The 22,128-nt window shown below is 39.8% G+C and overlaps 1 protein-coding gene across 1 annotated transcript; it reads left to right on the forward strand.

Moving 5' to 3' along the window:
* The first annotated feature begins 943 nt into the window (after nt 1-943).
* Nucleotides 944-21,221, forward strand: mapk11 (mitogen-activated protein kinase 11). The gene is made up of 12 exons (XM_042510938.1): nt 944-1,217; nt 11,266-11,395; nt 11,516-11,574; nt 11,754-11,865; nt 13,260-13,289; nt 14,249-14,296; nt 14,376-14,490; nt 14,615-14,686; nt 15,636-15,715; nt 15,936-16,014; nt 16,205-16,378; nt 18,026-21,221. Exons 1-12 carry the CDS (start codon nt 1,105-1,107, stop codon nt 18,097-18,099), a joined length of 1,086 nt encoding a protein of 361 aa, XP_042366872.1. The 5' UTR covers nt 944-1,104; the 3' UTR covers nt 18,100-21,221.
* The last annotated feature ends 907 nt before the right edge of the window (nt 21,222-22,128 follow it).

The following is a 22,128-nucleotide window of genomic DNA, read 5'->3' on the forward strand; positions in this document are numbered from 1 at the left end:
AGTTCTCGCAAGTTGACCTTAATGTGAACATCACAATCTGATGCTTTAGAATTCATATGGTGAAGCAAAGAGTATGTGAAGAGCATTAGAGTAAGAGGGAATGAAAATGCAAAAGGCATCCATTCATGTCTGTATACAAGCGCATATGTGTGTGCATATATATGTATATATATATATACACACACACACACACATTTATATATTGATGTATAAATATTTGTTTACAATTACCTCAGTTTTTTCTCTTGCTTGACTTATCTGCTGTTATTGTTTTGTGAGGCACTGTGTAACATTGGTTTTGAAAAGTGTTGTATTAACAAATGTATTATTATTATTGTTGTTGTTGTTACTTTATTCTTTCTTATTTTATTTTACTTGTTAACCAGGGTGCAGGAGGAAAGGAATTTTCAAATTTGCACATTTTATTGTTTTTAATTTATTATTATTGTTTGTTAGCTTGGTTGTTTATTTGTTCTGATTTCCCATTAGCTCTTGTTTTTGTTTGTAAGACATACGACAGACTTTTTTTAATTTTGTGGTGGTTGGGGGGGCACCAGGGGATGCTTGTCTGGGTGCCGAATGTCTTAGGTCCAGCACTGCATTCAACATAAGAATTTTCTTTCTGTGTCTAGTTTCAAATCTAGTTTCATGTGTTTTTGTTGTATTCATGTTACATAATTTTGCATGATACTTTATTCCTCGACATCAAGGGTCTTTACATAGGCTTTTGTGTATGTTAACTCCACATGTACCTGCGTATATAATGAAAGTATAATATGCCATATTTGTGTTATCTCTGTTATAATGAACTTTTTTGACAATGTATCCAGAGGGAGGGGTGGGGGTGGTGAGAGAGAGAGAGAGAGAGAGAGAGAGAGAGAGAGAGAGAGAGAGAGAGAAAGAGAGAGACAGAGAGAGAGACAGAGAGAGAGGGGGAGACAGGCTGTCACTGCTCGGTCTCTGTGTGCAACAGCAGCTCGGCTCAGGCAGCAGACGGCGGCTCGCGCCTCCGGTCCCATCTAGCGTTTTCCTCCGTTTATTCCCATTCTCCCTCTTTTCCTGTTTTGCACACTCCTTTCTCTGTTTTTGTTTTTGTGTGGAGAGATGTCCGCCAGACCAGGTTTTTATCGTCAGGAGCTGAACAAGACTGTGTGGGAGGTTCCGGAGCGGTACCAGAACCTGACGCCGGTGGGCTCCGGCGCCTACGGCTCGGTGTGGTGAGTGTGTGTGTGTGTGTGTGTGTGTGTGTGCGTGTGTGTGTGCGTGTGTGTGTAGGGCGGGTGGAGGGGCGAGGCTGCACGGCCACAATATTTACCGTATGTTGGTCATGATGCATCAGAATAGCGATGCGTACGTGTCGGGATGAAGCAGCTTCCGTGGGTTTTATTGTTGTCATTGCCGGTGTATTATTATCATCCAACTGGCTTCATCGCTTGTTTGTATCATTATTAAAGGGAGGAAAACGTTTTATAACAATAGCATTCCTGTGTTTTAATATGCAGATTAATGTTCTTTATATGGTCTGCCATACAGAAAAAACCCTCAGCCTGTTTTAACCCCCCAGCTCACTGTCTGCTGTCCTATATTTGTGGGAGGGAAATAAAGAATGAGACAGCATCAGCGCAGGAATTTCCCAAATAACCACCCTGCATACACGCGCACGCACGCGCACACAGTCTGCTCCTCCAAATTTGAGGAGCAACTCTGCAGAGGCTGGTGTAGCGGGACCCTAAAGATGGCATGTCACATCTGGGAAGGGGAAGCCCAGCTGCTCTCACACAAAGCAGGTCTGACACTTTGAAGCCTTCAGCAGCAGCAGCAGCATGCATTATCATCATTTAGCATATATCATTCACCTGCACACACACCCTGCTCTTTGTATGTCCCTCTCTGATGCAGACATATCCTGTCTTTCAACATGCTTTAATTTTGTTCCAGTTTGGTATCAGCTAGTGGGATCACGTTGCCATGGTGATTTGTCATGGTGATAACCACCTCCAACAGTCAATATAAATTAAGCTGTAATAGCCAGCTAATGGTTACCCAAGGAAATGTGGAGTGAAGGGTTTTCATGTCTTATTTTCAAGACATGAATAATATATTACAGCTTTTTGATGCAGCATTGCATGTTGGCAGTGAGAAGTAGGGGTGACTGGGAATGGTTGCAACACTTTCTCCGTTTCTCTCAGTTGCTCAGAGACTATTTGGAATAGAACAACTACTTTCATACCGCCAAAACATTTTTTTTTCAGTAAATGCAGCAGCAGATTTCAGTATGAGTAGCCCTTTTTACACAGAGATTGTATCATTGGGCTGTTACAGAATCCATTCTTTATACCTTTTTGGCATTTTTACTCAGAACCAAACAACAGCGGCATAATTCTGCCCCAGCGTGTGATTTTAGATAGCATGCTGGCACCTCAGAATCAAAAGAGAGGCATGACATGTGACACAACAGCATCTGCCTCGAATAATGTGTCAGCAGTACTTTCTAAACAAAACCAACAGCATAACATGGCAATAACAATCATTTATCATCCTTTTCAAAGGATGACTGATCTTGTCCTCTGTTTGGAGAACAAGATCAGCAAGATATTTTTTTTATATAGAGAGATTTTTCAGTTTATCAGACAAGATATTAACATCAGGTATAATTTAGAGTCTAAATATGAACAGAAATGTAAAGAGACATGGTAGGGGAAAAACAAAGGAAAAAACAAGTTGAAAAACAACAAAATAAGATGTGTGCATCATAGTGCATTTTTATCACATATAGGACAGACCGCTTGTGGAGGAATGAATTAAAAATTCCAGGCCAGTTAGATTATTCACATAATATATCAGTGGGTCCCAACTTTTGTAAAATCTCTTAATGGAGCCAGCTTGGAGCCAGCTTGGAGCCAGCTTTTCAAGTTTGATGTTCTGCATCACATTTTTGATCCATTGGTCGTGTGATGGAGGGGTTATATCCATTCATTTAAGAACTGAACATCTAGCTAATAGGGAGGAAAAGGCATTGACCTTCTGTAAGAGAGCAGGGATATTGGAATTATCCGTAATAGAGAGGGTGCCAAAAATAGCTAGCAAGAAGGAATAATATTACAGCTGTAAGCCTTGGAGATGGTTTCAAAAAAAGGAACTTTCACAAAGATTTGATTGATCCCGGCAGCTTGGCCAAACATAGCTTTGTAGATGTAAAATAATCTCTTTAATTAAAATTCCAGTTGAAATGCCCCCTTATCCTCTCACCTGCAAAGTAAATTCAGACTTCCTCAATGAGGACAGCCCTTAAATCTTGATTGTGATCATGAAAATCTAAATTTGTGGGCCAGCTTTGCTTCACTGCATGTTCCAAAATTCTGCAAGTCCAAATTCTGTGATGCTTTGTACAAGGAAGATGAGAGAGGCGAAAGATTTAACGTCGGTGAGTCCAACTCTCTCCAGATGGAGAACTCACTCTCTGCAGTTTAGGACAGAGTCTGGAATTGGCTGTTAAATTTTGATTCATTGTGTTTTGTTGTCGGTGTCGGCAGAGAAGTATCCCAAATCGACGTCTACAATTCGGGCTGCTAGGCTGAATTGACTGCATCTTATTCTCTTTTGTCACACCTTTCTTGTCTCAGAAATATTGATGAGTGGCTTTTTTTGTAGAAGGATCATTCTACTACCACATTTTTGGAATATCATAAAGAATGTGTGCATTACAAACTAAAACGCTCTGGCAGATTGGCCTGTTAAGCCACACCCCTGCATCCTTATAAAGAAGGTTTTATCCTGACAGCTGATTTCCTGTCAAGTCAGGTGTTAATTTAGACACTGACTGAATGTGCTTGTTTGGGGCTCCAGTCTATGATTCGGGCTCCCACAGGAGTATTAAGTGCATAAACATCTTGCCTATATTGCAGCTTTAAAGCTCAGAATAGCACAATAATAAAAATGTTGAGAGCTGAATGACGAGCTTGCTTTCAGCTGTTTCACTTACCCTTAGGAAGATTATATGCACACGGGCTGTTTTGGAGCAGAAAATAGCCAAGGTTGAGGTTTTATTCTCATTGTGGGCACTCATGCTACATTTATAGTGTTATCAAAGCATTCATTCAACGGTGCATAAAGCTCATCTTTGTTGACAGAAATAAAGTAATATGGTATGATCCCTAAAGGTTTAGCCAGTTTGTGTAAACATGGAATTCACAATGCCTGATCTTTGTAATAAAACACTTATTTATTGCTCTGAATAGTGCTTTCTGGAAAATCTCTGATTTCTATAATAGGATTATGAAGGAGGGTATTTTCCTGAGAGTGAAGTTACGATGAGATTTGTGAGTGGAGGCTCTTTATGCCCCCTTGATGACAAGAAAGTGGCTTTATATAAGACCTAACAGTGATCAGAATATGAGTTTTCCATTTGTGTACCAGTAGCCTCCTGTCATGTCCAAAATGTGGTCATCTGAATATATACACAATTTTTTATTGTATAAAAGTGGATATTGTTACAATATTTCTCAGACAACTGTTAACGTTTTACTTCATTATTTTTTTTATGTTTAAGCGAACTAGTCCATAATCTGTCCATGTACCACTGGTTGGGGATCAGTGCTCTAAATCATTGGTGTCAAGAGGCTGTTTGGATGGGAATGAATAAGATCGTATTGATACAGATAAAATGCTATTATCGAGTCTGCGTATGGGCTTGATTCGTTATCGATTCCCTTATTATGGTCAGTTCTCTGTGTGGAAAAAAAGTCTGTTTTATTATCTCATTGTCTACAATGGATGAAATGAGAGAATACATGTCCAGCATATCTTTTCATTTAGATTTTAAAAAACAAACAAAAAAACACCAATGGCATTAATGCTATTAAAAACTAGGATATTTACCCTTGGTAACGTACCTGCTGTTTAGGGCTACAGTACTCATATATAGAGTTTCAAATACATGGCAAACCTGGAATTTAAACCCAGGTTTTAAAGAAAGCATATTACTGGTGTTTCCACCCTGATCACTTTACAGACATCACAAATGACACTGTCATCTTTCTTCATGAAATGAAGCCACACTTTGGCATGCTTTTTTCTCTCTTCCATGACTCCTTCTTGTTGCAGATTTCCTGTAGCACTGACGCATCGGTTTGACATCACTGTTTTGCGCAACTATCAGAAAACCATGCCAGCATGAAGTGGTAGACACATATTAGGGGATTAGCAGGTGTTTTTCTCCTCCTGTTTTATGAACTGAACTTTTTAAGATGTTATATCATATGGTGAGTGCATAAGTTGAATGACAGCACTGGTGAAATGCCTGGACTTGACTGAAGCTCTTACTTAAACTATACACACACAGACACAAAGGACATTCCTCTACACACCACCCAGCATTGCCCTGCATTGTTAATGTCGATCTCCATCCATTGTCAGTGACTTTCTCATGGGAAGACATCATTAGAATGGGGGATGGGGCTCCAGAAGACGACATATGTATGCTTGTCGTGATGGGGGGTTAGGGTAGTCCCACCTCTTGAGATGCACAGTAAAACAGCTCTCATCATTTATCTCAAAGAGTGTCTTGTTCTCTCGGTGAACCCTCTTGAGGCTGCACGCCTGAGGTCAAGGATCCAACAAGCTCATATAATCCTTTATAGCTAGAGATGAAGAACTTATACCCCCGGCACCCATGGGAGATGGAGAACCGAGGACACAGACAGATAGTTTAGAAAGAGAATAGTACAGTAGGTGTGAGGGAGGATATTAGACAGTAAGGAAGGAGGGATTTTAGACGCAAGAGAGCGAAGCATCAGAAATACAAATCTGCTTTAAGACTTTAACATGCACTGCCTCTTGAATTTTGATAAGTCATGAGAGAAAAAGTTTCGGAGGACTGTCATATTCCCAGTCTAATCCAGACTCATTGTATTCTCAGCTTCTCGCTGTCGAACCCTAATCCCATTGAATGTTCTCTTCCCTGCGTCTGGAGTCAAAAAGTGGGCCAATTTTGGTCTGGCCGAGGCTGAACATCAAGTGAGAATATGCACAAAGCTGATCAAGGCTGCTTTCATCTCATGTCCCCATATGTAACATCTGTTCAGTGAAGCAGAACTTTGGCATGAAGCCTCTCATTTGGATGATGATGAATAAAACATGACTGCTTCATTTTCTCCTGTCAAAACTGCTATGTTTGTGCTTGTAACATTGTTGATTGGAAATAAGTTGAGCAGAAAACGAGATTGGGGTTTGTTGCTGATCTTGTTTTGGTAGCTGGGGGTTATCATGTGAGTGCAGCACAATTTAAAAGAGACAGATGCATGTGGGCTGTAATGATAGAGTGCATGTTTGTGTGGAAAGTGTGTGTGTATTTGGGTGTGTACTGCTTGAAAAAAAATAGTTTGACATTTTGGGAATATGTTAATTTGTTGTGTTGCAGAGAGTTGCATGAAAAGATCAATACTGCTCTTAGTCTGTCAGTCAGGACACAATTACTGAGACTGGACACAGGGGGGAAATAACCAGTTTAGCCTTATATGAATGTAACAAAAATCTATGGAAATCATTGCATCTTGCCAAGAAATAGTCCATCATGTGACCCCACATAAACTTGTAATTTTAACACATCTTGTTTTAGTAGGTTAATTAGGTTTAGTTATATAAAAATTCACGCCTTGTACGGTCGTCATGAAGGGGGAAAATAAGCTATAGAGACGACACATGTTTTTATCAGGCTGTAAACATGTTTGATCATTTAAAGTTGACATTTTAGCATGGGGTCCTGTGGGGACTGACTTGCTTCTGGAGCCAGCCTCAAGTGGTCATTTGTGGAACTGCAATTTGTGGCACTTTGTTGGCTTCATTTTTCAGCCTTGGAGGTCGCTGATTGTTTTAGACAGAGCATGGCTGGCTGTTTCCTGTTTCAGGTCTTTGTGTGAGGCAATGAAAGACATCATTTTGGGTGCAGTGTTGGATGGAAGAAACAAACCCTGTGTACAAAAGTCTGGAGAATAAATCATAATTTCCTCTCTGCATTTACAAGAGTCAATACTCTACCCCTGTTTAGATATATGTAACCATAGAGGTTGTCCTCTTGATTTATTCAGAATGAATCACAACAACTGATATGATCAGAAAATATGCATAAAAACAGTTTCCTCTGTAGATTAACAGTGTGCTTGAATCATCTTACACTGAATATTAGCATCCCCTTCCCCCTCTTCCTTTGTGAAACTGACAGTGCATTAAGAGCTCAGATATACATAAAAAAAAAACCTGAGACAAGAGACGAGGAGTGAAAACCGATGCCTTGGCTGCGGTGTGTGTGCTGACAGCAGTGCAGTCAGAGCCATGTATGGAAGATGGCAGGGAGGAAGGTATGTGTGAGGTAGCAAGGCCTGCTTCATGTCAGAGATGGAGGAGACTGGCTGCTGTCCCGGCTTCAGCCCGGCAGGGACATCCGGTCTGACAGCAGGTGATTTCAAGACACATGGATGCACGCAACCATGCAAGAGTGTAGTGTAATCAGGCGTGTCAGCATTATAGGTTACCATGAAGTGATACAGTAATATTTACAGTGGGTTTCATCCTGTGGAAGAAACAGGAAACATGCATCATTTGTTGGGCACTTCTGTTAATTGTCTGAAGCTGACCATAAACCAGATCCTGTACCTGCTGCGAACTGAAGTATTGCAGGTGTTTTGGAAAATGGAAAGCGAAGGTTGGGTTGATGGCTTCTTTCTAGGGCTTTTTACAGTAGTGCAGTCACTGAGCATTGTACAGGGAGAAATCCATAGATGCAAGAGTCAGTTATTGCACCCACATTAATAAAACAGATCAGAGTGCTGCGGCAAGACAAGTTGGGTTTTGAGTAAGCAGGCTTCCAGTTTTAATGCCTTTGAGCTGGTGATAGCCTGGGCGGGAGGCATTTTGTTTTCCCATCCATCCCATTTTCCCTGGTGTTGGTTGAGTTTAATACGCACACTTTTTCATTATTTAATTTAATCGACGATCATCAAAATACAACACTGACATAGTTAATCAGCAAAATGCCAAATATCAGCCCCATTAATCGTCCAGGCCGATAATCTGTTGACCTCTAATGTCTGGAGGGAATTTATTCAAATTTGGCACAGATGTTGGACTCATCAATGAACTGATTAAAATTGAGAGGTCAAAAGTCACTGTGACCTCGTCTCTCACATTTTTGTGATTGCAATAACTCAAGAACGACCTCTAGCTTTCCTGGTGGAGTGTGCAGAGGTCTTAGCAGCGGTCTGGTTTTGATACCGACTCCCATGGCTCTCTGCAGCATCTCAACCCCTGTCTCTCTCCCCACTGTTTCTGCCACCCTTCAGCTGCACTATTAAGAAAAGCAACAAAAGGCCCAAAAAGTAATCTAAGGGAAAAAAAGCACACCATGATGGAATTTCTTCAAATTTGGCAAAACTGAATTTTGGTCACTGTGATATCCCGTTTGTGAATTTCGTGAATTCGATATCTTGCATGCACTCATCATCTGAATTATATCCAGAAGGTCAAAGGTCAACTTCACTGTGACATCATAATGTTTTCTGTCCATTATTCACGGACATAACTCAATAACTCAAGAACAGAAGGGGGGGTGTTTGGTGAGATACTGAATCAGTGACACTAATCTTGAAACTGCGCTGACTGTATAAATCTTCTGTGCTGCTGGAGAGATGATGCATGTGAAACAGTGGTGTAGTGGAGGGTATTTGCAGATAAATGGGGTGTCCTCTTTTCTAAATGTTTTGAGTATAACCACATATAGGACAAAAAGGCCCCCCACCACATCATCTATCATGTTTTTTTGTAGCTTCTTTGCAACGACATCCATATTTGAAGCTTTGTTGTCTGTCGTTGCTGCATAGAGTCTGGACAGACATGAATGTGAACTGAAACTACAGCTTGACTGCTTAACTCAAGAGGCGGTAATCCTGCTTTTATTTTATTTTTTTAAAAAGCTCTATATTGCATTTAATATACAGTGTCACTATCTCTGCCTTCATCTAAAACTGACAGCTGGATACTACATGTGAAGTATTTTGCTGCACAGACTTCAGTAAAAGATGACAAAGCAGGTTATGGTCTCCCCAAAACTACTGAGAAATTCCTGAAATAAACATGATACATTTTGAGGAACTTCAAGTGTGAGCAAGAGGGGATTCTCCCTTTAAGTGATCAGAAATCAGCAATAAAAACTAATGGGATTTCCATATAGCAATGAGTTTTATACCCTATATTGAGTAAGTTCTACATGTTATTGTACAGTATAAATCTTCTTTTCAGTGTCCTCTGTTACTCGTTTTTTTCAGTCATTGTTTCACTTCTTGCTTTTGGCTCTGTTTCTGCAGTGTTGCCTGGTATTTCACAATTCTCGTTTCCTTCCTGTTTGTCTGTTCCTCTCTCTGTTGTTGGCTGTATTAATAATACTACAGTGAGTGTTGAAAAGCCAGCAGGACTGAAAAGACACTGGCACCACAAAGACAGTGGCGTCAGAAGCTGCAGGGCTCAGTGTTCGATGTACGGAGTGGCATTAACGGAGTGGCATTTACATTTCAAAAGAGGCAGATGAAATGAACCGCTGCACTTTTACAATATCCGACAACCTCACTTCTCTTGTTCTACCACATCCTCTTTCACACTCTCCTGCTGTCTCTGCATTAGTCTCTGTCTATCCCTTTCCCCACTCCCAATCATAATATATAGACATACTCTCAGTATCTCAAGCTAATGCCAGTTTTTTTCCAAATCTGTCCACCAACACTTCTTAAGGTCACTGAGACAAACAGGATTGAAAGGCTTTGACACACCTTTATAGGTCTGAGCAGGTGATTAGAGTAATGAGGCACAGATGGTTGAATAAATGACTTGCAGGTGACTGACTTAGTGGGAGAGAGACGTGTGCTCTTGTTTCTGAATTAGTTAAAATACCTTTATTGATTAACATTATTTTTTTAAAGTGTGTTGTTTTTATTTTTATACAATATAAAATACACAAAATGAAAAAATAGCATAGTATACTGTGCCGTGAGAGGCAACAAATGAGTAAGTTTACTTGAAGCCTCCACCAAAAAAAGGTTTAAATTTCAACATGTTATTATAATGATAAAGTTTCTTAATATAGCACTTATCTAAACCAATGTTTCAAAGTGCTCTGCACTTAAAACTTCAAAAAACACACACAGGAACAATGTTTAAACACAACACAAAAGAAAAATATATGAGCAACACACAACATTTTTAAATAGCAAAAATTGTTATACACAATTTAACACTAAGAGATTGAAATGATAAGTTAAAAGCGCTCAGCAAGCCTAAGTCCTTTATGAAAGTGGTAAAGGTGACTGCTAGGAAAATTGTCCTGTCTCCTTATCCCTCTGACCTGTAGTGCTATTTAAAAATTCTAATAATACAAATAATAATAAAAATTGATTTAAAAAGTCAGCAGCAATGTCTTTTTCCAGACATCATGACCCTGTTACTCAAGATAATCCACAGACCTTGTTGTGAACATGTCTGAACTAGTTTCTTTCCACCAAACACTGGCCAACCGTATCGCTACACAGAAAGAAGTGTGCATTTACTGCCACCTCATGTAGCACCACTGAGGTATCTAACGTTACAGCTCAGCTGAGGAGGATGCCATTAATGTTAACAAGTAGGAGCCTCCTGTCCATGAGTAGATGCACTCTTCCTTCTGCACAGTGATACAGCTGATAGGTGCAGTTTGGTAGAAAGAATCTAGTTCCTACATGAAAATGCTCACAACAAGGTTTGTGGATTATCTTGAATTACCGGGTCATGATGTCTGGAAAGAAACATTGCTGTTGAGTTTTTCAAAAGTATTTTTTGGTGCTTTGAACACCACAACGTGGGTGCCATCTAGTTCAATTATACTGGAGAGAAGGCAGACACCTTTATGTCTGATATCTCCAACACTCACTCACAAAACAATGTAGGTTGATAAATAGCACTACAGGAAAGAGGAAAAGTGTGTATTTGTGATTTTGGGGTGAACTGTCACTTAAGTAAGCTGTAAGAGTGGTGGAAGGTGGATTTATGCTAAGATAAGCTAACTATTGGCTGGTTTTAGCTTCATATTTAAAAGAATAGATGCAAGTGGGAACAATGTCATGATTTAACTGTTGGCAAGAAAATTAAATTTCCCACGTGTCAAACAATGGCTTTAAAATGGCAAACAACTCAGGTAAACGGACAAGTTTTTAACAATTATTAATTCTTTCTGTTTTCTCTCTCCAGCTCAGCGTATGATGTCGTCTTGCGGCAGAAGGTTGCAGTGAAGAAGCTGTCCCGGCCCTTCCAGTCTCTGATCCACAGCCGCCGCTCGTACCGCGAACTCAGGCTGCTCAAGCACATGAAACATGAGAATGTTAGTGATTCTCATGAAAATACTCAGAGACAGACAGACAGACAGACAGACAGACAGACGCAGCTCTCTGCATGTTTCCGGCCTGTTATTGATCGTCTCTCTCTGTCTCTGTCTCTGCAGGTAATAGGACTGCTGGACGTCTTCACACCTGCTGCAACATTAGAGGACTTCAATGAACTGTAAATCTGTTATGTTTACTACACGTTATATAGCTGTCCACCTTTCACTGATGATTCTGTTATTGGAGGGCAGGGTGGTATTGCAACTGAATCACAGACGTCTTACGGTTGCCATGGCAGCATGTTCTCCTCTAAGTGAGACCCCCCCCCATTCACTCATACATTCTCCCCTTTTCCAGCTACCTGGTGACGAACCTGATGGGCGCAGACCTCAATAACATTGTTAAATTTCAGAGGTTGTCAGACGAGCACGTGCAGTTCTTAATTTACCAGCTTCTCCGCGGCCTCAAGGTAATTTGCTGCAGTGTGATACACCTGCTGCATGCCATACATACATAATATATGAGTTAGCATGCAGATAGTACACCCGTGATTCTTTGTCTGATGTTGTACCCTCACAGCCACTGACTCCATCTGCCATGGTTGAAATGTGTGATTTGAGTTTAAGCTGGATGTTATTTAACACTATTGATTATATAAATATTTTTTTCACACAATTGAACTGTCAGTGTTTAGGTTGCAATAGTCAAGTTTGCCTTCATACTGCTAACTGGGAGTGACAGAAAATGGTAATTTAAAGCATTTATCTATTACTTTTATCCATCTGTTTACCTAACTATTCAGCCCATCCTCATTCCTACATCATCGAATACAGACTTTTTGTCACACCACTCGGCATGAGATACTGACGTTAATGTCACAATTTGGCGTCTTTTTGAGCTTTGAAATAACTCCAATGCAAATCCATCTGGGGCAATATTTGTTGCTCAGGGAAACTGACGTAGTATAAAGAGTGAAAAAGAAAAGTTGTACACGATTTGGCCATTGTCAAACTGTCTTCAAAGTCCAGTGCAATTCTTAGGGGGCTGTTTGTGTCCTGTTTGAAACCAAGGCAGTTTTGATGTAAAGTCAATGCTATTTCAATTTAAGGTTATATAAATAATATCTGTCCATCAGATACTAATGTCACATATTTATGTCATATTATGTTGTTATTTTAACTTAAAACAAGATGTTTTTATAATCTTTACCATGTAGTTTTGTTGCCTTAACCTGACCTAACCATGACCGTTTGACAACTTCAGCCTCATGTTACAGTTGGTTTCACCCAGCATGCAGCTGTGCGTCATATATAGACGTTAAAGGGTGTGTTTCGTAATGATGCCAAAAGTGGCGGCATTTGACAACCTGGAATGAGAACTCATTGAACTATTTAATCTTACATTCTTTACTTTTAGCTATCTGTTATCGTTTTTTGTAAACAAATCAGAGTTTCTATTTTTCAAATATTTCTTGAGCTACAATTTTTCCATGTATCTTCCTGGCATCTACTGACCACTGGTTGGGAATCAATGTGGTATACTATGCTTAAAGCGAACACAGCCTGTCAAAAATCTGAATTTGGACTCCACAGCCTGTGTTTAGCAAACACTTGCTGTATTTATATTGAGTCTGACATGCTGTTATTCTGTCTGAAGTTTGCATGCTCACTGAATCAGTCCAGCAGCCGGCAGGACCGGCTGTTCGGCCTTCATGGTTACTATGGGACAGACAAAGGCAGTCTCCCTTTTGGCAGGGGCTAATATGGTTAACTGCACTGTTGACCCCTGTCCCCCTCTATGTCCTCTCTCTCTCTCCTCTCTCCTCCCCCATCGTCCTGCCCCATCCCACCGCCTGGCGAACAGTACATCCATTCAGCCGGATTGATCCACAGAGTGAGTGCCTTCTCTTTGCCGTTCTTGTCATTTCTGACCATCAAGTTTGAGGAAAACAGAACAGCATTTGCCTGGTTTAAGATAACATACATATTTCCCCTGTGTATTCAATGTTGCTCCAACTCGTCATTAAAATAGGTTAAAGCTTGCTCATCAATCTCTTTAAAAAAATGGATTGTAGCCCTTTTTCAGAGATTTTTGATTGACAGCTCTGATTAAATTATAAATGCAACAGTGAGGTTGTAGACAAGCATGCAGGTAGCTGTACATTGAAACTTTAAATAGAGTTTTATAATGGTTGTCCAAAATTGTTTGGTGGAATCCAGTTGTCTGGACAGAATTATTCATTAGTCCCATTTAGAAAAGTCAGGGCGATACCTGACTTAAAATAAATTTTGCAGTGGCATCAAAAAGTGTAATTTTGACACCATTTAATAGCCATGAATTTTGTTTGGTGCTCTTGATATCTATCCCAATGAGTATACTCTGTAAGAGCTGTGAAAATAGCTAAAAATGGATTAGGCTAGTATGGAAGCTGAGTAATTTATGCCTTTTACTTACAGACTGTATGAAATAATGGTTGAAGTCACTGTGATGTAACAAGGTGGTTTGTGGACGACTGTTTTTTAGCTTTAAGTTTGGTATTTTAGCTGTTTGTTGGTTTGTTGGAGCCAAAAATGACCATATTTGGACGACAGCGTAGAGCTAACCTTAAAGCAATGGTTACGTAAAGATGTTTATTTCTGCTGTAAAGGTCAGTATTTTAACATGGAGGTTTGTGGGGATTTACTCGCTTTTGGAGTCAACCTCAAGTGGCCATTTAAGGAACTGCAGTTGCAGGTTAGCTTAATTTTTCAGCCTCAGAAGGTGCTGCTTGTGTTTTGTATTCATATGGATTCCTCTCTCTGCATACACTGTATTCATGGTTCTCTCCTCTTTGTTCACCTTATCTTTCTCAGGACCTTAAGCCAAGTAATGTGGCAGTAAATGAGGACTGTGAGCTGAGGGTAAGACTAACCTTCAGTTTAAAGCTATTAATCCTTTACTCCAATTTATAAGTAAAAGACATGTCTTCCTGTCTTACAGATCCTTGACTTTGGATTGGCCAGACAGACAGATGACGAGATGACAGGGTATGTGGCAACTCGCTGGTATCGAGCGCCAGAGATCATGCTAAACTGGATGCACTACAATCAGAATGGTAATCTATCTATCTATCTATCTATCTATCTATCTATCTATCTATCTATCTATCAAGCTGTAGAATAAGAATATTTTTCCCAGAAGCAAACTAAATTGTAAAACCTCTGGTGTTTCTCTTCCAGTTGATATTTGGTCAGTGGGATGCATTATGGGAGAGCTGCTGAAGGGAAAAGTCCTCTTTCCTGGCACTGACTGTATCCTTTATCACCATGGCGAGAGTCCACAGCAATCTGCATCTTTTTTTTCCCTCTTAGATAGCATCATCCCTCCATTACCTCTTTAAAGTGCCCTGTGGATGCTGAGCTCTTGTGGATTTGCATCACAATCCCCTTTCTGAAGGGGAGGTGCATTAACAGAGAGAAGTGGGGAATGAATAGGAGCAATCACAAAAGGCTGAATTATCTAGGTTGTTGTATTCGTTGTCTAGGAGCAGACCTAAAATAAAATTGATTTACTGATCTTTGTGGGACGTTGACAAAAAAAGAACCTTCAGCAGTGATCAGCAAGGAGAGACTCTGTCTTATACTGGCCTTATATGACTTTTCAAATGATGTCATTGTCACAGACAAATTACTAAAATTGGAATAAAATCATAAGAGTTTTACCTCAGTTGTTTTGCGTTCCCATGATTTTGATTGTTTGCTGTTCGGTGGTCATAAAATTCAGTCCAAGCTCTCTTAAGGTAGTCTTTTTTACATCTTGCCATACCAACAAAATTAAACATGGTTAATGTAACCATAGGTATTAGTCTTGGCTCATGTAAATATGGGACGTCCATGGGTATGTATCCTCAAGTGAGGTCAGGGCTTTATAATCGGTAGCGTCCAGGTGCCAGGCCGTAAGCAGAGACACAGAACTGAAAAAAAATAATAATAATAATTTTAAAAAATAGTAAGGCAAAAGGCCAGACAGGAGTGAATCTGGGGTTGGCTTTTACTTTCACTTTCACTAGAGAGTTTATTTACTAGGGTTGAGCCAAATACTCAGCTGAAACAAGTATTGATTGCAAATTGTCTTAAGATGTGAGAAGGTGTCAGACTTTAGTCTTTAAAAGGTATTTTAGAAGTCTTCTAGCGTACAATTGGAATTAGTTGATTATATGTGATAAGATAATACAATGACAGACCTTAACTCCTCCTGAAGATATCGACCAGTTGAAGAGAATCATGGAGGTGGTTGGGACACCGTCACCCGAACTGTTAAAGAAGATCTGCTCTGAACATGTGAGAGGGGGAGGAATGAACAGAGTGATTGGGGAAAAAAATCTGTACTCACTGTAATGTTGCTTCTGCCAACACAGGCAACATGCTCCAATCGTTAGTCATTCTATTTACAAGGCTGTTGACTGAGAAGTCAATATGTCTGAGTGTTGGGGTGATAGATTGCTAACAAATCATCCACATTGTCACATGCCATGAGCTGAACTCTGTTGTCTACTTGCAGGCGCAGAAATACATCCAGTCTCTGCCCTTCATGCCTCAGCAGGACCTCGAAAAAATCTTTAGAGGAGCAAATCCACTAGGTGGGTGATGCACCACAGATTTGATTACCAACTTCTTAAATTCAATTGTAAGGCTTCGGGAGGCTGCTGAAGCTCAAGTTGTTCTCTCCATATTGCAAATGAGTAATTCAGTTACGCAGGTTTGGCCCTTTGGGTTTAAACTGGTTTCCAACCACCTCCCATATCCCTCTTTCCCCTCTCTGTCTGTTAGCTGTCGATCTGCTGAAGCGTATGATGGTTCTGGACTGTGACGGGAGGATCTCAGCCAGCGAGGCTCTGTCCCACCCGTACTTCTCACAGTACCATGATCCCGATGACGAGCCAGAAGCCCCGCCTTACGACCAAACGCTGGAGAGTAAAGATCGAACTCTAGAGGAATGGAAAGGTAAAGATATCATTTGAGAGGAGAACTACACATGTGGGTAGCACAATAAAACACATAGAGTGAAAAAATGATTGCAGCTTTTGCATGGCATGTTAAAATGTATAGATAATTGTCTACTTCTCGGTTTCTTTGAAAATAATGCTTTCACTTCCCTTTATAAACAATTTTAAAAGGGCAGTTTTTGATTTGCAGAGGAAGTTACACAAATTGACTCGACACAGCTGCAGATTTTTTAACACTAAAGATTATGGCAAATAATAAGACAAAGATCTACACACTGTATTAAGAGCTCCCAGACATTTCAACTGTTACTAATCAAACAGAGAACTTTGTGAGACACTGGCAAATCCACAATTGCATAAACTGATGCCACAAATCCAAGGGGAGCTTCAAGTTGCAGAGCTTTTAACAGTGAAGGTTATGCAGTACTGATTTTAAGCTTGCTTGGGTGTTGCAGAAATGTCGACTACACCACCAAAGTAATATCTGAGATATTTAGAGATGCTGTTCATAAAATCATGAATCATCATAATAGATTATGTTTGACTTCAGCAGGAAGTTCTATTCTTTTTGACTTGCCCCAAGGCAGATCTGCCATGGTGGTTTATTGTATGGTTTGCATCCTAATTTTGAGCTCCTTTGACAGATCAGGCTGATCAAGCAGCATTATGATAACACTGAATAAAAGCGTGCACAAGTATTGGTTTCCATGTGACATTAAGAGACTGTCATCCCCCCAGAAATGACCCTATAGGTCGTTTGTACAAGCAGCTTAATACGACCTATAGTTTATTGTTTGGTGGTGACCCTCTAGTAGCCCTAGTAATTATGAGCAAAGGAGGAAGTCAGGTGACATCCATGGAAAACAATAAAGTCCAGGCTGGGTGAAAGGTTGAGTGGTGCATGAGTCAACTTTCACCCACTAAAATCTAACTACACTGACCAAGTGCTCAAAATCAGACTCTTGACTGTCAAACATGTTCAAACTCCCAACTCCGCAGATGAGGCAGCTTGGTCAGTGGCCCTACGCTCTAGGTGCCCCTAGTGTCAGTTCTGTATGTGTCATTTCTGCTCGTTACATGCTGCAGTGTCTTTCCAAATAAACCTTACACGAAAGCTAGGTTTCATCACCAAGACTACTTTCATTTTAAGATACAGCCCCACATGGTTAGGTTTACAAAACTGGTCATGATGTGGGTTAAAAGAAGTATGTTTATTACAGTAATTTGACAAGTATGTCAAATGACATCTGTGGCATGACACAACTATATCATGCAACAAATGCCAGTAATTACGGTATGTTTGAAAAAACTTTACCTTTGCTTTCACGTGAGGCACAATCACTGGTCTCTTCGGTAAAAGTTGTGTGTGTTTGACCCATCCACCACCCCTCTGTCTTGCCCTACCCAGAGATTCTCGCTTGTTTGTTTTTGGAGTCACCGGAAAACGACCTAGTCTGTCATGTAGGCATGAGGATGTGTGGGAAATCGACGTATGTTGTAACAACAAAACTTCAAGGAAGTAGTTTAGGACATTGTGTTTTTTTAACCTTAAGATGGTGTGAAGTCTCTAGACATTGATCATATGCGATTCAACACTCCTAACGTATTGTGTTTTCTTTTTTTTCTCTTCCATGATTGTGCACAGAGTTGGTATTCGAAGAGGTGAACAGCATCAGAGCATCCGGCAGCAAGACTGATAGCCTTCAGGTGGAGCAGTAAGCATTTGCTCTGCCTCAAACCCTTGACCCTGAAGAAGGAGCACACACTCAAATGATGAGGAAGGACTGTGGCAAGCCAAGTGAAGAAAAACTGCATTTCCTCTGCTCAGCGTGACTGTGTTTGACTGCCTGTCATGGGTTTAAGTGAGCAGCAGGGCAGGATGGTCTCCATGGAATCAGATGCACACATTGCAATTACAGGGAGCAATTTTAAAATCCGATAGAAAGAGCTTTCCAGTCCAGAAAGTTGCTTCCTCTTATGTTTCCATTCAGTGAGGGTAAAATGTGGAACCGTTTGACATGACTGCGTCATACGAGGGAGCAACTTTGTGGGACTGAATTGTGTTTACAGACTGATAGAAAGGTATCGAAAGATGAAAAACAAAACGCACACTAGGATATCCAAAGCAACGACAGAGTGCCGTCTCATCATGACAAATGCCATAAGCAGTCAGAGATTTCATATATAAAATTCATGTTTAAATGCTTGCAGCAATGCCACGTCATGTCACAGAACAGCTTAGCATCTAGCCTGCTTACTACTGCATGATTTTTGTGCATTTTATTATTACAGATTATGGTAGTGTAATTATATAACCATTAAGACTGCTTATTGCATCTGCCACACACTGATGTAAAACAGCCTGAGGGTCAGAGAGACGCATTACCAGGAAATGTGACCAACTATTTATCTTCATCATTTCAGTGCAGTAAAAAAAATAATAATACAAAAGCAAACAAAGACGACTGTTCTTCCTCAGATGAGAGTCATCCTCTCCCGCTTACAGAGTAGTAAACACCAACTGTGCTATTAATTAGCAAGGTAATAAATATATGCCAAAGCTGGAGCAGAATGGCTGTGTTGCAGGTCTGTGTTTACAGTGCGGCCTTGCCTCTCATATACAGTTTCCGCTGATGGCTGATTTCTGATCACCTGTTGGTGTTGGCAGCGCTCCATCAGGTTTCCATAGTCTTTTACAGTCCCCGTTTGTGTTTACAATAATTAAGACTACGGGCATTTTGCAAACTGTTAGGAACATGATTCTCACAAAGCAGCCATATTTGGCTCATTAGTGATATTTCATGTTTCCTCATCTTCTTTATGGTTTACATGATGCTTGAGTGTTAAAATAAGCGCACACATTCATTAGTGACCGCCGTGCTAAAGTACTGGGGAATCACTGGTAACGTTTGTATAAACAGCATGAGCTCAGTGCAGATTATCACCACAAATGGCTGATTTCCTCACTGACATTGTGTCATTCAGCTTGCAGCAGACTGGAGTTTTAGTTCAACAAACTTTTTGCTGAGGTAGAAATAATCTGGTAGTGTCAAACCACAATGTGCAGAGCTAACACATCACAAGTTTTCCAGCATTATACTGAAGGTCAGTGAAAATCTCAAGGGGTAAAAGAGGACAGCACCAATATAATGAAATCTAGAACTCTGATACTTGAAGAAAATATATTCAGGAGAAAACTGATAATTTCAATGGGATATACCTCAATGTTAACTGATGATGCATTTATAAAGAATAAAACCTGTGTGGTATTTTGCCCAAATTTTTAGTAAAGTGGAGAATTCATTGACTGATATCAGATGACATTTTGGGAGATAAAAGGCTTATAGATTAGGCATAAATCCAGGTAATATCTGCAGATGCATTCTTGCACTTAATCTGTATACTCAGTGGTGATACACTGTTTACTGTCATTAAGGGGCTGTGGCGTAAAGGTGGTATTATTTTGTAAAACTTGACAGCCTAAGACACCTATTGGTACCAACTTTGTTGACATAGCTTGTCAGGGAAGGGAGCTAAATAAGGATAAATTTTGGCAAAACAAAAAAAAAAACTCAAGAGGGTTAGGTTCCGGTAAATGTCTTACATTATATGTACTCAAATTTAAGCTGAACGTTATATAATGAATCTCCTAACATGTACAGACACAGAACACATTAAAACTGTTTTTTTTATTTTACAGTTTACATAACTTATTATCTGGTGTACGTAAACTTAAATCATACAGTTAAAACTTTGAGTTGCACAACAATCCTACGTATACCAGTATGAGATTCTTTAACTCTCATATTGACATAGTTTTCAGATAGCCTATATACTTCAACAGCATAAGCAAGTTCCTGAAATTCAGTTTTGGCTTTTGGTTTTGGTGCCACCCTAAGATTTTCTGTGGCCCCATTTGGCCACCCTTATGAAACATTTTTTGACGTGCCACTGTGTATATTATCTGGATAGAAGTTTGATACTAATGGCAGGTATATATGTGTTCTAGGTTAGTTATTTAATTTAGTTGACTTCCTAATGCTAAGCTGCAGCTCGAGCAACTCTTTAGGTTGCCTGAAGAGTTAAGCTAGTTTTTGATTTTAACCTAATTATAAGTTGTAATACTTGCTAGATTGTAAAATTTATATAGTTTACTAGTATAACTGTAGTATGGAGTATACCCAGGTTTGGCATTAAATGTAATCTGAGGTTTTATTTGCTGCAGATAGCCTATGAGAATGGAACAAGAAGAAAACATAGCTAGTGAGGTTAAACATCTGTTAGCTAATGTTATATTTTAAGTCAACTCTAAGTCAGAGTGAGTTTATTTCTGCCTCAAAGAAACATAAGTACAACTAAAACATCAATTTACCATTCAGGAGTCATTTTTAAGGAGCACAAGAAAGGAAATCTACTCTTAATATCCCCCTCTGTAATGGTTCACACTGGAGTGCTACATGTAGCCTGTTGTGCAAGTCGTCCATTAACACTGGATGCAAAGTGTTGAATTTACAGTCCAAATGAATCAAACTGTCTGTCTCAGTCAAAGCTTGTTAGAGCTCTGAATGTTTCAAGTGTTGTGTGCTTATGTGGATGTTGTATATGTGGTGGATTTGAATAGCAAACCGCAAATCGAATGTATATGTAAACTGTATGTGTGTTACAAGTTAGACATGTCTTTTGAATACATGGTGGCATGTGATTCAACGGTAGCCATGAGTTTCAAATCACTAAACTGAATGTCCGCTGTCAGTTTTAAGATGATTCTGATGATTTTCTCATTTATCATCAACGGGTAACATGACTTGGCTTCAACAGAATAAACACCATCAGTTCTGTTAGCTCTGTTTGTAAGTTTCTTGCCTTATATTCTCTGCAACAATTAGACTTTATAAACACATACATTTTGTAGGCAAATATTATTTTTTTTTATATCTGTGGCTTCCCTGTTTCTATCAAGGGAATTGTGTGTTGTGTGAATAATGTTTCCACCTATGTGGAAACAGTTTGGGAAAGGCCCTTTCCTGTTTCTGGAAGCAAGTTTCATAAAGAAACAGTTAGTCCAGTCTGGTGAGAAGAAACATGACTGGCCTTCACAGAGCTTTGACCTCAAACAAACATCTATGGGATGAATTGGAATTTAGGTTTGAGATGTTAAAAAATTATCATGGAACAATATGAGCTAGCATTGCACAATAGACTTAATATAACCTATAGCACAATATAGATTTGAATAATATACTTTAGTATAGTATAGCAACGACCACTATGGTTCTCCTACACATTTGGCACACAGGTAAAGTGTAAGTTCTGCAACCTCACCAAAAGAGGCCGCTAATCCTACACACTGGACCTTTAAGACCAGTATGAATAGATTATTAAGCAACATGGACAGGCTGAAAATACACCAAACTACACTCAAACTTTTCCAATTGACTCATTGTAACAGCAATGAGGATTTTTTAATTAAAACCATCAAAATAAAAATCAGTAAGTAGAAAAAGTTTTCAATGACCTTCCATGGTGACTATTAATTGAAAGTGACAGGCTAGTTTGTCAGCTTTGCAGGATTATTACAGAAACATTATTGGGATATTGACAGAGATATTAAAGTGGTATTTTAACCTGAGGGTGGGCAGATGTTTGGTGGCTTTATTCCCCACATTGTAGACACACCCATGGACTGCCCTGGGCGACCGGAGCCATGACTAACAGCAGAGTTTGTGTGTGTGTGTGTGTGTGTGTGTG

Source organism: Plectropomus leopardus, chromosome 22 (assembly GCF_008729295.1).
Source record: "Plectropomus leopardus isolate mb chromosome 22, YSFRI_Pleo_2.0, whole genome shotgun sequence".
In the NCBI taxonomy this organism is placed as follows: Eukaryota; Metazoa; Chordata; class Actinopteri; order Perciformes; family Serranidae; genus Plectropomus; species Plectropomus leopardus.

Coding starts and splice junctions, on each gene's coding strand:
- mapk11 (XM_042510938.1), top strand. CDS start 1,105: ATGTCCGCCAGACCAGGTTTTTATCGTCAGGAGCTGAACAAGACTGTG. Junction 11,866..13,259: donor AGCTTCTCCGCGGCCTCAAG/GTAATTTGCTGC, acceptor CCTGGCGAACAG/TACATCCATTCAGCCGGATT. Junction 16,379..18,025: donor AACTCTAGAGGAATGGAAAG/GTAAAGATATCA, acceptor GATTGTGCACAG/AGTTGGTATTCGAAGAGGTG.